This window comes from Thrips palmi, unplaced genomic scaffold, assembly GCF_012932325.1.
Source record: "Thrips palmi isolate BJ-2018 unplaced genomic scaffold, TpBJ-2018v1 HiC_scaffold_19, whole genome shotgun sequence".
Lineage (NCBI taxonomy): Eukaryota > Metazoa > Arthropoda > Insecta > Thysanoptera > Thripidae > Thrips > Thrips palmi.
The window spans coordinates 12,522,614-12,538,319 of record NW_023144628.1 but is presented as its reverse complement, the minus strand read 5'-3'; the positions used below and the strand labels follow the sequence as shown (position 1 = coordinate 12,538,319).

At 53.3% G+C, this 15,706-nt stretch overlaps 1 protein-coding gene across 1 annotated transcript; it reads right to left on the bottom strand.

Moving 5' to 3' along the window:
• Nucleotides 1-3,981: 3,981 nt before the first annotated feature.
• LOC117646538 lies at nt 3,982-14,908 on the bottom strand. The gene is made up of 2 exons (XM_034387566.1): nt 14,553-14,908; nt 3,982-6,058 (listed from the first exon to the last, which is right to left on the bottom strand). The coding sequence occupies exon 2, from the start codon at nt 5,983-5,985 to the stop codon at nt 5,386-5,388; it is 600 nt and encodes a 199-aa protein (XP_034243457.1). The 5' UTR covers nt 5,986-6,058; nt 14,553-14,908; the 3' UTR covers nt 3,982-5,385.
• Nucleotides 14,909-15,706: the final 798 nt, after the last annotated feature.

Here is a 15,706-nt window from a genome sequence, read left to right as displayed (position 1 = left end):
TAGTTTCACTGTCACTTCACTGCGCGTAATACACGGCTAAGTCCCACTACGTGCTCGGGGTCCGGGGTCCAACTTCAGTGACACACTCGCGTACAGACTCAATGCGACACTCGAGGCGACGGGAGACACTCGCGGAGGCGGACCATGCCTCTGGACTGACGGAGCACTCACGTGGCGGCTTGGCCGCGACGACGCCGGTTTGGCGGCGGCTTTTTTCCTTTTTACAGGCAAGGTTTTATTTTTAGGTGACAGTTTATTGAGACTAGGGCTACAGGTGTTGGATTTAAAGAAACCCTTTCGGGAATTTTGTCTGGAATCTCGCCTTCTCGGCACAATGTTGTGCGGTGCGGGGTGTGACTACGCAGAGTGATGATGTCTGGCTACCACCACGGCGGTCAGGACCGCTAGACGGTGGTGAGGCTGGCCTGTCACTGCTGCGTTCTGGTTGGCGAGACTGTAGGTTCTAGGTTCGAGTCTGGAGCCAACCCGAACGCTGCTAGCAGTCGCAAGACAGACATGAATCGATCACTATTTTGAGACCACACTGCAAATCCAAGTGTAGGACAGGTCGACACTTTAAGGCGTAGACCAGTTTGTCCAACGCTTGCGAGTGTCGACCAGTTGTATCCGACGTTTCGAAGTGTCGACCACACTGTATCCGACGCCTGCATGTGTAGGACACTGTTTGTCCTACGGCGAATTACGCTGATTTTCCTACTGTGACCCCACACTTCAGCCGTTGGACATTCTGTGGTCGACACTTGCAGGTGTCGGACAGTGTGTGGTCGACATTTCAAAGCGTCGGACACAACTGGTCGACACTTGCAAGCGTAGTACAAGCTGGTCTACGCTTTAAAGTGTCGATCTGTCTTACACTTGGATATGCAGTGCAGTCATCTGACTTCCTTTCTCTGGACCACTCCGGGCGTAGGCATGCACCGAAGTTCGCGCTGTTCTCCCGAAGTTTTCCGCACCGGGTCGATTTGGCGTGCACGAAAACTTCAAGCGAAAGCTTCGGGCCCTCTCGGGGCTCCACACTAGAGCCCATCCGACGCCCGACAAAATGCTTTGATTTATGTTTGAAAACTTGGCTCTTCCGTCGAGGTAACACTTTGGAAAAAAATTGAAGCAATCTGCCTATCGACAATTATTTCTCCTTGGACGGATTCACCGTGTTTTTCGTGCGTAAATATTTTTAAGCCTTTTAATTCGTATGGCCTGTGAATCTATAGATCAGCAAACTTTAAAAGTTTGATTGGCGTCGCAAACTCTAGGAGGGACATTCTGAAAAACGCAGATTACAGGCGAGTTAGTTTAATTTCGTCGAAAATGCGCTTCACTTTGGCGCAGACCTCCTCTTTTGTCAGATTGTCAACATCGATCACGTATGGTTTCTGTGGAGCCTGGTTTCCCTTGTCTGTGTAGATGTTGGTTACTAGCAGTTACAGTACAGAGGGGCCAGTCCTTAGGGGCACTTAGGGTTCTTGACAGTGAGAACACTTCTACTTACAAAAGCGGTGTTTATTCGGAGCGCACGTTGTTGACTCTCAGGGCTTCGGGGCACAGACTTGCAGGCACTGCACTGGACAAGAGTCGGAGCTGAACTCCCCCGCCTCGGCCCGTGGCCCATCATATATGCATCGGGCTTTGAGTGGGCGAGGCCTGGGCGCGGCGCGCAGCTCGGCTGGAGCTGCGCGTGCTGGCACACTACCAGGCGTGGGCGACCCCTGCCCCTGCATCGTAATTGTTTACTTGTTTACTTCTAAGGGTGCAGGTTTTTGGGGTCCCCTTTGTGCGCATCGGCCACTTTTGGCCGATTGTCCAGTGCACGTGTTCGTGTCACCTTGACACGTGGAGCGGGAGTACCACATCATCCCCCCGCCTCCTACTAGGGTGTCGACCGCAGGCCGGCACCCGTAAGTTACTGCCACTGAGAGTCCTACAATATGACTTAAAACTATTGGTTATTACATGGCAGGCACACTGATCGCGACACGGGTCCCGTGCTCGGCACGATCGTGTGTCTGCTTGAAGCTAAAGTAAACATTTTAAGAGCGAATGCTCCGCAAAAAAGGTATGAATTTAAATTTGACCCTAACAATGGTCAACTTGGCCCGTGGCCTTAACAATACAAAATAGGAACGCTGTACGTGCTCTGGAGGGGGTGGTCCGTTGAATCTGCTTAAAAAACCCGGGGGCCGCTGCCACTCCTCGCCATCTTCCAAAGGAATGTCAGCGGCAGATGCTGGTATCTGCCAAACTGCACGACGCATTCGTGCAGCAACAGCTTTACCCCTGGCTCCTCCATTGACCATGGCGTCGGCGTGGGGCCAGGAAGTGCTGATGTAGGTCGTCGAGCAGGTCCGGCCCGTAGTTACGCCGAACCTGGATGCGATCGGCATCCATCAGGACGCCGTGGATGGTGTGGCAGCAGCGGAGTATACACGGGTACGGCACCTCGCCGTAGAAGTGGCGGACCCCGTCCTCCTTGGTTTGCCAGTCGACCGTCCCTGTGGGGGGGGCGACCGGCCAGCACATCAGCGTAGGTGCGGATGAAAGGCGGCATTGGTGATGACATCATGTTACTGGGGCATAAAAACAATGATTAATAGGATGCCGATATTGGTACGTAAGGGCATAAGTTCATTTAGTGTGTAGATTATCCAGAGGAGTCACGTCTTTGCGTCTACGTCTGCACTATAGCTGTCTTTCGTTAGTAATCTGGTGTTCCCAGCAGTGGGGCCGCAGTCTCATGCCTGTCTTCGTCGTCAAGTGTGGGAAGACGTTCTGTCGTTTTGGGCAAAGGCTTTGGTGTCCAGATACGGCGCCGTGGCGGGTCCGTCGGGATGTAGCTCCTCGTTGCGTGCGGTAGGGCAAAAACTGTCGACGTGGGTTACGTGGTCTTTTGCAGCACCAGCAGTAAATCATAGGGTTAGCACGATCCCCAGCGCCAAAATTACAATGATCGTTGAGCCGATGCCCATGGCCTTGAAATGAGCCATTGCAGTGGCGTCAACTCGAACTTATTGCTCTCGGCAATCATTGTCTGGAGTTGTCCCAAATCCAGCCCCTTTGACAGGTCTTTGCTCGAAGTGTCTTTCAGGCCTTTGTTAGTTCCTTCACAATCTCCCCCTTCGGACCGTCATAGTTTGCTTCCGGTGCGACGGTGCCGATGGATGGCACCACGATTGCCTCTTCGAGTGCCTCCGTGGAGTGGAAAGTGGCACCACTGTACAATGTCGCGTCCCTGATCGTGGCGATGGTTTTTGGAGGCAAGTGCAGCACTCCTGTGAGTGCTGGCAAGTCGGCGTATTGGTTGCCCAACTTGTGCTCCAGGGGCCCCCCGGGTGGCGTCCGAAAGGTACAGTTTCGCCGGTGAACCGAGCGAGAAAGCCCAGCTCGTGCCGTGGGCAAAACCCACGAATCGGTCCGCTGGTTTTTGAATGAACCGTGGCTCGCAGTACCGGTTAACCATGTCTTCGTTGGATGTCAGTAGTGCCATCGAGCACGACCCCTGTTTGCCGTGCATGGCAACAGTGGGGCTGCAAACCGTTATCTCGGATTGGCGACACTTGTCCACGTCGTCCGCCGTGAGCAGTACATGGGCGTCCATCTTGTCATTGATGCCGATGTAATCGGTTTCCGGTTGGTAGAACTGGTAGTTCTTGGAGTTGAGGATAGGGGCTGGCCAGGGTAGCGCCTTGTAGAGTGTAAAGACTTTGTCCTTCATTACCAGGGGGAAATGTAGGAACAGAGTAAAAGAATCTTTTGTCAGATACGCCTGCGTCGTGATTGCTCCATAGTATACATGGATGTTCGCCATTGTTGGTTTTAGTGGAAGGGTCAATCCGAAGTCTTTGACCTGCTCTTCCAAACCCAGAGCGATCTGTAGGAGCTTCCTGGGCTCGATGAATGTCGAGGTAAGCGTGCCCTCCGTTATGGCGAGCTCCATGCAGTCATGAAAGCAAAACTTCCGCTCTGATGGCGGCGATTGTGGCGTGCGTGTTTCGCATCAGCGAACTGAAAGTGATGTCCGTCGTCCGTGCAGATGCGTAGTCCGTCGCTGCCAACTTGATGAGCTTTTTAATCTGGATATCATGTTCCAGTATTGTTTTCACTGTCAGATTTAATTTTGACGCAAATTCGTTGTTAATCCTTGTCAGAAGCTGTGTCTGACTGCCCAATTTTAGCATATCCTCAGCGATTCTCTTGCGATCTTCGTCGTCCATGGTGCCAAATAGCCAATTGCCTACTGTGCCGATTGCATTTACCATGCCTCTCCTCTTGCGCGTGGACTGCTTGATTACTGTGGCGATCAGACCTCCGTTGTCTAGGTCCGTCCTGTTCATCGCGGTGGTAATAATTCTGGTCACCAGCTCGGGAAGACTGCGTCTGTTTTTTCTCGGCGCCTCGCTTATGTCGATTGTACCCGTTCCGTTCATGTCGATGGGCCATAGGCCACTAGGGTCATGAGGGTTAAATGCTGGGTTCCAGACCTTGGGGTCCGCCAAGTTCGGGAAATCGGGCGTTGCCGATCCGTTTCTTGGCCGTGTCGAGTTCTCTTCCGTAGCGCCCAAGGGTCTTGAGACGATGATAACCGGTTCTTGTTCCACGCCGTGGCTGGGTGGCTTTAGAGGTGCATTGTTGCTGGTTTTCGGCAACAGCGTGGCGCTGACTCCTGGTACTTGCGGTGCTGCTGTGTACATCACTACCGGGATGTGTCTTTTCTTCCTTCGTGAGAAAGGGTCCACGTACTCCTCTTTGTCTGCCGTGTCTGCAGGCGCCTCTGTTGTGGTGCTTTGGTAGGGGTCCACGTAGTGGGACCTCACCGTGGTGTATTCTTGCACGAAAGAGACCGTTTCTTCCGGTGCTGTCGCCTCCTCCGGCATGTAGGGTAGTCTGGTACTGATGGGTGCTGGGTCCCGGCTGCCTACTCCCAATGGGGACGGCCGGGGCGGTGCCGGAAACATTGCTGCCGGTGAGAACAGCCGCGTGCCGTTTCGCAAGTCCGAAAGCATTAGTCTTTCGACTCGTCTGTAGAAAATCTTCAGCCATCGCACCATTTGCAAGTTGATTTCTGTAGGTGCGTCGGGCATGAGCACTGGCAAAAAGAGGGAGCTGGGAGCACACAGGTTGATCGCGTTCACAGGGTCGCATGATGCGGCGATTGGCTGCGGCGTGCCTGTGGCTCCTACGAGGGGCATCCGCCGGTCGGCTCCCTGTAGGTTGCCTACCTTCTGGGCGTTCGTTGATCTGCGCTTCCGGCCTGCTGCGGTGTCTCTTCGCCTGCGTTTCTGCTGCGGTATCGAGTCCCGGAAATTCGTAATTTCTGCTTTAATGCCTGAGATTTCATCGAGCGTGCCCGTTATCTCTGTTTTAATGGGATCAGGGACTGTGCTGGCCTTGGTAACCATCGGTTTCAGTTGTTCCGTGAGAGCTTGTAGGTGCTCTTCGTATTTGTCGACACGCTTCATGTTCAGTAGGAGAACCCACTCGCTGAGGGAGATGTGGAAGCTGTTCGTCCGAATAAACAAGCTGCCTGCGTTCAATTCCCCTGACGCCTCTATCGAAGGTCCGTTGGCAAGGTTCACTTCTTTCGTCCCTAGAACGGAAGGAGGTCCCTTCTTGATTGTAGTGAAAGTCTTCTTCCCTATCCCTCCTTTCGCTGGGCCGGTGTGTACCTTCACCAGTGCCGCTGCTGTGGGAAGTGGAGGGTTTGGTTGACTTGCGGCGCCTGATTGCTGCGATTGTATCCCGGAGGTCAACGAGGGCGGAGCGGAGGTTGACGTAGTCGTCGTAGTGGTGGTAGTGGTAGTTGTGGTCGTTGTTGTAGGCGGTCCGGGTGACTTGGCTGAGCTGGTCTTCGGCGGGGTTGCTCTCGTGACGCGATGGAGCACGGTACCATTGTGGGCTGGTTCCGTCGTGATGCTCGTCCAGCCGCTCGTACCTCCGGCCACGAGCACGACGGCTATTATGAGAGCGCATGTTAGGACGCAACTCAAAATGCCGCACATGCTGAGCGTCCGTGTTGTCACGTAGACTGTCCGTCCGTCGGGGCCTGTGGAAAAGGAATGCCACGTTTTAGCGTTTTTCGTTTTTGGTCACTCGTCTCGGGCGCGCTTTGCTGCGCAGGTCCATATGGTGGGTGTACTCGGGGCGCCGTTTTCTGTAACGGCGGGCCTGTGGAGGCCTTGGCTCTTCTGGGCGGTTCCCTTCTTGGTCGAGTTGATGTGGGGGGGAGGCTGGGACGGCTGGCGGAATCTGCTCCTGCGCGTCTGGCATTTCTTCCTTCAGGTTCTCTTGCGATGTGGTCATCGGTATTTCAGGCACTGCCTCTGCCGGTAGTTGGGGTGATGGTGCTGTCTGAGATTGTGGCGTCGGTTCTACTGTCTGGTCGTATGTGGGTGTCTCCTGATTGCTGGCGGTTTGTCGAGTCGGTTCTCGTCCGGGGGTGTCTGAGTCGCTGATGTCCGGTATTTGCTGAAGCCGTTGTTTGTTGGCCGGAGTCGCCACATGGAACAGCGTATGGGCATTGCTGATGGCCATCATGGCATACCGGTTGAAACCTACGTGGGCCAAAGCGCGCACGTACTTCTGTAACTTGCGGAGGGCGTTCTCCGGAAGTTCTGCCACACTGGCCATGAGGACTTCTGCCGTAATTGTTGGTATAGGTAAGTCTGCGTGCTCTCGCACGTAGACATCATTTCTGCCCTCTCCTTCTGCTATGCTCTTCAGTATTTCGCGCAAAATTTCGAGTGTCACGTAGGTGACAGGCGTCAGTATGGCAGTCTGGAGCATGCTTGCTCGTAAAACATCTATGAGCTGGACCAGTTTGTCCAGTGTTCCTAGGATGTTTGCATGCCCGAGTTCCATGGCTCGGCGATGCCCATGCTCCATGTAGGCCACTAGTGTCTCCTGCAGAGGGCGCGGCCTTCGTGGTTCGATAGGCACCGCGGGTGGTGGTCCGGCAAGTAGTCTCTCCTCCAAGTTTTCTGGGTGAAATTCGGTTATGATGGCTTCTGGTCCGTCGTAAACGTAAATTGGAGTCCGCCGATCCATTATGTCCACATCGCTCTCTTCCTGATATATATAGTTCTGTATATCGTCCGTGAGGTTGCGCTGTTGGCTTGGAGTCTCTCCCGTCTTAGTTTCCGCGAAGTCTGTTGGTGCTCGTTGCTCTAGGACTTCCACCTCGCTGTCGCAGCTGTCGTATGGCAAGTCTTTGTCCATTCGTGCTGTTCCGTAGTAGTCTTCCGTCTGGTCAAGCGGCCGTGGGCGGGTTATTGGACAGGGCATTCATCCCCTTTTGGAGAACGCCACCGTGCCCTGGTTGTTGCCAACAGGGTGCATTCTCTGAGGGTAGTCGGTTCCCGAGGATGGCCCCGGGATGTTCCAACCGGCGTCGTCCACAGGCGGCAAGGTACGTCCTTGGTCGTCGTTCGGTAGGCCCTCCCATCGTGTCAGTTCGAGCATCCTTTGGACACGAAGTAAGTCTAGCAGTTCGTGGTCCGGGAAGTTCAGTCCGAGTAGCGCTTCAATCAGTTGGCGCCACATCGGTAGCAGTGTCGGGGCGTCGGCGTTCGTTTTCATCAGTAGCATCGGGGGCCCCCGGTAGTCCATTGCCGGTAGAGGAGGGTCGTCGGCCGTGCGTGATCGTAGTCCTGTCCGTCTCGGTCCGGTCATGATTGATTGTATTAGCCTCTTGACGGAGGCCACACTATCCACAAGCGTGTTGAAGGTACTCCTTGTTGGTATCAGCGACCTCAGTACCGCCGTCAACAGGTTTACAAGAATTGAAACCATCTGTGGGAGGTCTTCAATGATGCCCTGGTCCTCTTCCGGGGCGTCAGCACTCAGGCGATCAAGCACGACAGCCCTGAATAGTGCATTCTGCCTCTCGTACACTTCATCCCCCGGGCGCGTCGGGAGGCTTTCCGTTACGTCATTGAGTCTTGCCGGCAGTCCTTCCATTTTGCTCTCCCTAGTGAGAAAAAGGCGCAACAATGCTCAATTAATTACAATCGTTTTGTTGCTGAAACCCATGGTAAATCATTCACTGGCCCTCTGCTTCTAAGTGCCCGTCCGTGGTCTTCGTTTTTCATTTCGAGGTTAGGGTCCGTCTTGTTTGGCTCGTTGGCAAGCCCGTTGGGTCCGGCGTTTCCTTGAACCTTTCCGTCGCCGTCCGTCTTTTGATCGGAGTCTGTTGTCCGGTCTGTCGCTTCCTGTGTTGATCCGTCGTCGTCTTGGCACAGTAGTTTCTCCTGGCCTGCATACAGGCTTCCGTCTGGTTGAAGTCGGTCGGGCGCTGGCTTCAGGCGGTTGATGTGGACAATTCTTGGCTTTGCGTCAGTTGTGTTCTTGGGGAAGATTAACCGAATTTTTGCGTTGACTTTGCTGGTCATTTCTAGGATTCTCCAGGGCCCTTGAAATTTAGACAATAGCTTCTTGGAGGATCCTTTTTCAATGTGGTCCCTTCGTAGAAATACTTTCATTCCTGCTTGAAATTCCGTTGGTTTTGCTTTCTTATTGTAGTAGCTTTCCCTCTTCGTTGTAGCTGAATGCAGCTCCTGGAGTATCTTCTTGTAGGTGGCCCTCATCTTCGCCATCAGGACGTGGGGGTAGTCTTCTGTGTACAATGGCTGCTGCTGGAACAAATCTACCTCCGGTAGATATGGGTCGCGCAGGAACACAGCGAAGAATGGGGTTTCCCCCGTGGAAGTATGGATCGCTGTGTTGTGCGCGAAGGCTGCCATTTGCACGTGACGGCTCCATGTCAGGGGGTCTTCGCTGATAAGCGTGCGCAGTACTCGCATTAGATCCTTATGAGACCGTTCTGCTATTCCATTGCTCTGTGGATGATAAGCTGTAGTTTTCAGTCTTGCCACGCCAAGCAGGTCGGTGACCTGACGCAGTACGCCCCCTATCAGCTGCGGGGCCTGGTCTGAAACCAGCTCCCTAGGTGGCCCGAATTTGGAGAAGGCATGATCCACCAAGCCTGTGGCGACTGTAAAACTGTCCATTGTTGGCGTCGGAAAGACAATGAGGAACTTGCTGAAAGCACAGATGTAACAGACGATGTGCAGATTGCCGTCAATGTCTCTCGGCAATGGCCCTATGAGGTCCAGGTGGGCGCGTTCGAACGGCGCAGACTGGATCGGCATGGGGACCATTTCTGCTACTTTGCGTCCACCTGGATTGTGCTTTTGGCAAACTTCACACGTCTTGATGTACTGTTCCACATCTTTGGACAGTAGTGGCCACCAAAAATTGCGTCGAATGCGCTGTACCGTATGCTTGAGGCCGTAATGTCCGGCTGTCTTGACATCATGGCACAAATTTGTAACATAGTGCCGAAGTGATGCTGGTACGCAGAGCTGGTAATGAGTAGAGGTGTGGTACAGCAAACCATCTTGCCCGATCGCAAATTTGTGGGCAAGTTCTTCTTTCTTACTTGCATTTTGCAGGTTCTTCATCGTGGAGAGGCAAAAGTCGTCTTGCTGCTGGTGCACCTTAACGTAAGCTGTGTCCCATAGGTAGGGGGTTAGGTCTGCTACGTCAGGGTTGTGAGGCACTAGCTCATCTTGTTGCCTTTTAGCGATAGATCTAATTACCCTTGACAGGAAGTCGGGCACCACGTTGTCTTCTCCTTTCACTGCCACTATTTCCAGTTTGAACTGGCTGATGAAAAGGGCCCACCGAGCTATTCTGCTCATTGGTTCATTGAAGCTTTGCAGGAAAAGTAGTGCTCTGTGGTCCGTGAGCACCCTTACCGGCAGATAAGAGTCGAGCAGATAGTGGGTGAAGTGCTTTAGTGCCATTACCAGTGCGAGTGCTTCTCTCTCAAGCACTGTGTAGTTGCGCTGCGCACTGTTGAAAAGCCTGGAGAAGTAGCTGATCACGCAAGGTTTCCCTTCGCGGTCTTGCTGTAGCACTGCTCCTGCGCCATAATTGCTGGCGTCCACGTGGAGAATAAACTGTTGATCAAATCTGGGGAAATGATTTAGGACGGGCTCTTCCGTGAGCGCTTTGATCAGGTAATCCAAAGCTTCTTGTTGCTCCTTGCCCCAGCAGAACGGCACTTTTGCTGCTTTCCGTGTGGCTGCCGTATTGGTTGTCCCCTTCCTTTTCTTCTTCGCGGGGTCATCCCTTGTGAGGGCGACTAGGGGTTCCGCAATTGTCCAAAAATTGCGGATGTGCGCCTGAAAGAAATTCAGGGCCCCTAGAAAACTGCGCACTTCTTTGACGTTGTGCAGAGTTTTGATTTTCTTCAGCGCTTCTACTTTTTCCGGGTTGGGGTATATGCCCTTCTTGCATACCCTGAACCCTAAAAATTTTACATCTGTAGCCATAAATTCACACTTGGCAATGTTGAGCCGCAGGTTTTCTTTGTGGAGTTTCTCCAGTACCTGCTTCAAGCTTTCTAGGTGTTCTTCCTCCGTCCTGCTGTAGATTATAATATCATCTTGGTAGCAGGCCACCCGCGAGCCGATTAGGCCTGTCAAAACTTTGTTGACATACAACTGGAACTGGAAAGATGAGGTCTTCAAACCTTGAGGTAAACGACACAGTTCCATCTTTCCAACCGTTGGCACTGTAAATGCCAATTTATGAGTGTCCTGTGGGTGTATCTTGAGGTTGTAGAATGCATTACTCAAGTCCAATGTTGTGAAATATTCACTGAAAGCTAGGCTTTCCAGTGCATCATGTATCCGCGGAATTTCCACGTAGATTCTGTCATTTAATGCAAGATTTATTTGCCGTGCATCTAGGACCCACCGGTATTTCGGTGGCTGTCCTGGCGGTGTGGCCTTCTTGACACAAAGTATTGGTAAGTTGAAATCGGAAGTGGATGGCTTGACCACTCCGAGTTCCTCCATTTTTTTCATTTCTGTCTTGAGAAAATCGATGTGTGCCTTCGCTAGTGGGTATTGACGTACTCGTATTGCCTGGTCTTCCGGCGTCTTGAGTGGGATCCTCACTCGAAAATTCGGAGCGCCGACGAGCTGTGATAAGTCGAAGAGTTCTTGGAATTCCATTAGAATGTTGCGCAATTGTTGTGCTGTTGTAACCTGCAGGTGCGGTAGCTGAACTGCCTCAATTAGTTCCCTCACCGTCTTCCTTGTTTCCGTATCCTTTTCTGTTCGTATTAAATCCAATGGTAGCAGCTCGTACGAGTCGTCTTCTTGGTACAGTTCACTGTTTATTTTCATAGCCGCAAGTCTATGCGTTGCTTCTCCTGTGTCCTCTGTGGCTTGGAGTGCACGGCTCGTTTCTCCGGTGTGGCGGGGCCGCGCGGGGCCGGCCTCGTCCCGCCTTGTTTGGTGTGGGCCGGTCGCCGTGCCAGCCGCGTTGGCGGGGCGCCGCGTTGCGTCACCGTCTGTGGCGACGTCGCTGGGCGTGGCCCGGCGCGCGGAGCAGAGCGCGGCCACTGTCTGGCCGGCTTTGTACAGTACCGGCCGGGCCGTCGCGTTGAGGAGAAGGATTGGGACTGTGCGGTTCCTTAGGACCCTTGTTAGCAGGCGTCCTACCGCGCAGTGATTTGAGAGTGATTCCGCCGCGATGACATACTGTTGTCCGATCGGCGCGTTGGTCGCGGCTGTTAGTAATGCTTCTGTATACGCTGGGATTTCCGTTTCCGCTGTGAACCATACTGTGAGTTGTTCCGGTGGCCTACGCCCCTGGCGTTCTTCCTGGCCGTCGCTGATTACGAAGGTCTTCATTTTACAAACTGGTAAACCGTCCTCCGTTGCTCCAGTTGCTGCCCTAAAGGTAATGTTGCCGAGTCTGTACTCGAAACCTTGTTTAACGGGGTGTAATTGTGCTGAGAATCCCCCGGGGCTCTTCAGAGTTTTCTTCTCTAGGTCAATTTTGCATTTGTGATGAGTTAGAAAATCTATTCCAATGACTGCGTCTGCACTTATTGCGAGTTCGTTGGAAGCAACTAGGAATGTAAAGAGCAGGGAACGCCTGCCTCGTCCAACTTCCAACTGAACTTCTCCCAGGATTGGGACTACCGATCCTGTGACGGACTTTATATTCTTGGCGGGTTTCGGTGTGTATTTTTCAACACACTTTTCTAGGATTAGTGAGACTTCTGCTCCTGTATCGACCAGGAACCAATAATTTTGTCTATTTATTGCCAGTCTGACCAAATTGGCACAGGAATTTTGCGAATCGAAATTGGTGGTTGTGTTAATTTTGATCTGATTCTCTTCCGGTTCCGGTTCTCCGTCTTCTTCTAGCGCCGCTGGAATCTTCCCCTGGAACTTGGCCGCGGCGCATTCCGCGTTCCGTTGGCATTTCCCGGACGGCGCCTGTCGCCCTGGCGGCCTGATGAGAACGTGACCTGCCTTCGCTCCCTGCGCCAGTCTTGACCTTGGTCTCGTTCTGTGCGCCTGCCTGGGCTCATTGACCGCTGCCGTTGTTGCCGGCGCGCGCCATTGTCGCGTTGCTGCCATCGAGGACTGGTGCTCCGGCCCCGCGGCTCCCAGCGTGGGCTGGAGGCCCGGCCGCGCTGTGCGCTGGCCTGGTGCCATTGACCCGCCGGTCTGCCGCGGACCGGTTCCGGCGCGGGGCGTCGGGGCCCCTGGTACAGTGACCTCGTCGCGCCGCCAGCCGCTGTACAGTCCCTGCGGAAATGACCCGGCCGATTGCAGTTGTAGCACTTTCGATTGTCCTGCTGCTGGCTGTCGCTGATTTGCAGCGCCGCGAGGGAGTGCTCTGGTGTCTCGCCGTTTGCGGCTTGCTGGGTCTCTTCTGAGGTGGCAATGCGGATCAAATCGGCGAGGCCGTGTTCCTTCTGTGCCTGCACTCTCACCAAATTCCGGATGTCCGAGCGCAGTCCGTTCAGGAAAGCGGCGCAGCAGTCTGCTTCAAGCAGTCGCCGTCTCAGCAGTCTTTCGCTTTCGTTTTTCGGAAGCCCTCTGGCTTCGTTCAGCCGCTGTGCTACCTGCTGAACCCTCACTGCGAAAGCGCGGGCCGTCTCACCCTTTTGTTGCCTGGAGTTGCCCAACTTGTTGTGCAGGGAAATTGCTGTTTCTTGCTCCTTGAATCTTGCAAGCAGGTGCGATTTAAATTCCTTCCAGTCACACAATTGCACCAAATCTGGATTAGTAGTAAGTAGAGCGCGCGCAGACGATCGGAGGCGGAGCCGAGCTACTTGGCATTTCTGGCGATCGTTCCATTGTGCCAAATTGGCTGCATCTTCCACTCCTTGGATCCATTCAGTAATTGGCGTCGGATCTCCGTCGCCTGAGTAGATATCAATGGAGTTGATACAAGCCGCATTGGAAATGGAGCCCTCCATTTGACGAGGCTGCTGGTACTGTACTTGCTGTTGATGTTGTATCTTCTGTGCGTATTCCGCCTTGAGCTGGTCGAGCTTCTGCCTGTGCTGCTCCCTTTTTGCGTACAGGCTCGCTAGTTCTCGCTCGTTTACTTGTAGTGCTAGGTCGAGCGCCAGCTGTTTTGCCTGTTCTTCCTCCGCGGTGAGCGCCTCTGATGTTTCTTTGTTGTTTTCTTGTTGTTGCCGGAGTGCCTCTTGTAGTCGGGCGCCGATCTGCTGCTCTACTCGTTTGTAATCTTCCTGTTTACGTTTAAATTCTGCAGTGAAATCGTCTTCTATCGGTGTCTGTTCGGTTGTCCGCTCTATCTGGCCCTTGTGGGGACTGGTCTGGGGGCTGTGTCCTGGCGTGGAGGCGCGGTGCTGTTCAGCGTCGACTAATTGCTGTCGGTATCGTTTGAGTCTGGCTTCCGTTTCTTCCTGTTCCTCGCGCTGTCTTTGTGCTGCTGCGCGGCGTTGCTCTTCCTTTGCCTTCTGCCGCCGGTTCTCTTCTGCTTGGCGCTCTTCTTCTTGTTCCTTGTCTCGTCGATGCTGGGCGATTCTGTTGAGGAGTGGGTCGACTTTTACGGCCGTCTCGTTGAGACTTTGGGCGAGGACGATGCACTCTCTCGTCAGGGCCTTAATGTCAAACCAGAAAACGTCGTTAGGCCCTTGGTATTGGCTCTTGAGTATCACCTCTCTTGTTTCCACAAAATAGATGTGCGGTCTGTCCTCGGCTGCGTATTGTCCGTTGAAAGAGTTGCCGACTGTTACGAAAGTTTCCTTGTAGCTTCCCTGGGTCCACTTCTTATCGACGTGCGTGTGGAAACGCGAAAGCAGGTGGTTTATGCTCTCGACGATATTCACCAAGCTCAATTGAGACGTGCTGTTGTTGATTTTTGCCAGGTAGATGACGGCGAAACGGGGGTATTCTCTCTTCGCGTCCAGCGGGTAGCTGGCCAGCAGCGTCCGTAGGTCAGTTCCGTTGTAGTCCATTTGTGCAGCTAGTCATTGGTCGAGTTGGTCCGCTCGCAGTGCGTGCCGTGCCGTGCCCGGCCCTGCCAGGCAGGAGGGCCGCGTGCCGCTCGTACACTGTCAGAAAACACCTGACACCACTGTGGAGCCTGGTTTCCCTTGTCTGTGTAGATGTTGGTTGCTAGCAGTTACAGTACAGAGGGGCCAGTCCTTAGGGGCACTTAGGGTTCTTGACAGTGAGAACACTTCTACTTACAAAAGCGGTGTTTATTCGGAGCGCACGTTGTTGACTCTCAGGGCTTCGGGGCACAGACTTGCAAACACTGCACTGGACAAGAGTCGGAGCTGAACTAACTCGCCTCGGCCCGTGGCCCATCATATATGCATCGGGCTTTGAGTGGGCGAGGCCTGGGCGCGGCGCGCAGCTCGGCTGGAGCTGCGCGTGCTGGCACACTACCAGGCGTGGGCGACCCCTGCACCTGCATCGTAATTGTTTACTTGTTTACTTCTAAGAGGTGCAGGTGTTTGGGGTCACCTTTGTGCGCATCGGCCACTTTTGGCCGATTGTCCAGTGCACGTGTTCGTGTCACCTTGACACGTGGAGCGGGAGTACCACATTTCTCGTGGAAATCGGTTACTAGCCGATCCATCCACTCTTCGTGGAGGCGGTGTAAATGTTTAAAAAATGACAGCGTATATCCCGCCTCTTCGGTGCGGCCTCTACGCCGACATCTTTCATAGCACACTTTGCGGCTAGAACGCAGGTAAATATAAAAATCCGGATATCTTGAATTTATGGGGTCGTGGGCGTCAAACAGGATAAACTCTAGCGTGGCGTGGGTCGATGGTTTTAGCAGGCCTTTGCTTGCCAACAACTAACAACCTCCAAAACACTTGTTTTTGGGTTTGAGCACATCGCTCAGAAACAATTAATTTGCATTTTTCGCCCATGTCGTAGTGTGGTTAAAAAGATGTGGCCAAGCAAAGGTGTTGAAAGTTTGTTATTACGTCTGCATCGACCTGTGCCAGCGCGTCTCCTAATATGTTAATCCCCGCCAAATCCTTCCACAGTCCAACCTTTTCCCTAATAGTATAGATTTGGGAATCACCCGCCAAGTTGTCAAGGAGTGTGGACTTGCCACAGGCCACGTTTGCCTCAATAGAGACTCGAATTGGAGTCATGGTCGTACCTTTTGGCCGGCTGTGTGTGTGCGGTGGTTGCTTCCGATGTGGAAATGACCTGAAATGGTTAAGACGTTTTTGAAAATAATTTTATTGTGATAAGATTTTGTTTAGTTGTAAATTGGTTCTAAAGCGGCCAGTCGGCCAGTGAATTTTGGGGGCCTTGGCCGTTATAAAGCCATCAAAGTGTGGCACGCCCGTCTCTTTCTTAATGTAGATTCTGACAAA

Coding starts and splice junctions, on each gene's coding strand:
- LOC117646538 (XM_034387566.1), bottom strand. CDS start 5,985: ATGCGCTCTCATAATAGCCGTCGTGCTCGTGGCCGGAGGTACGAGCGG.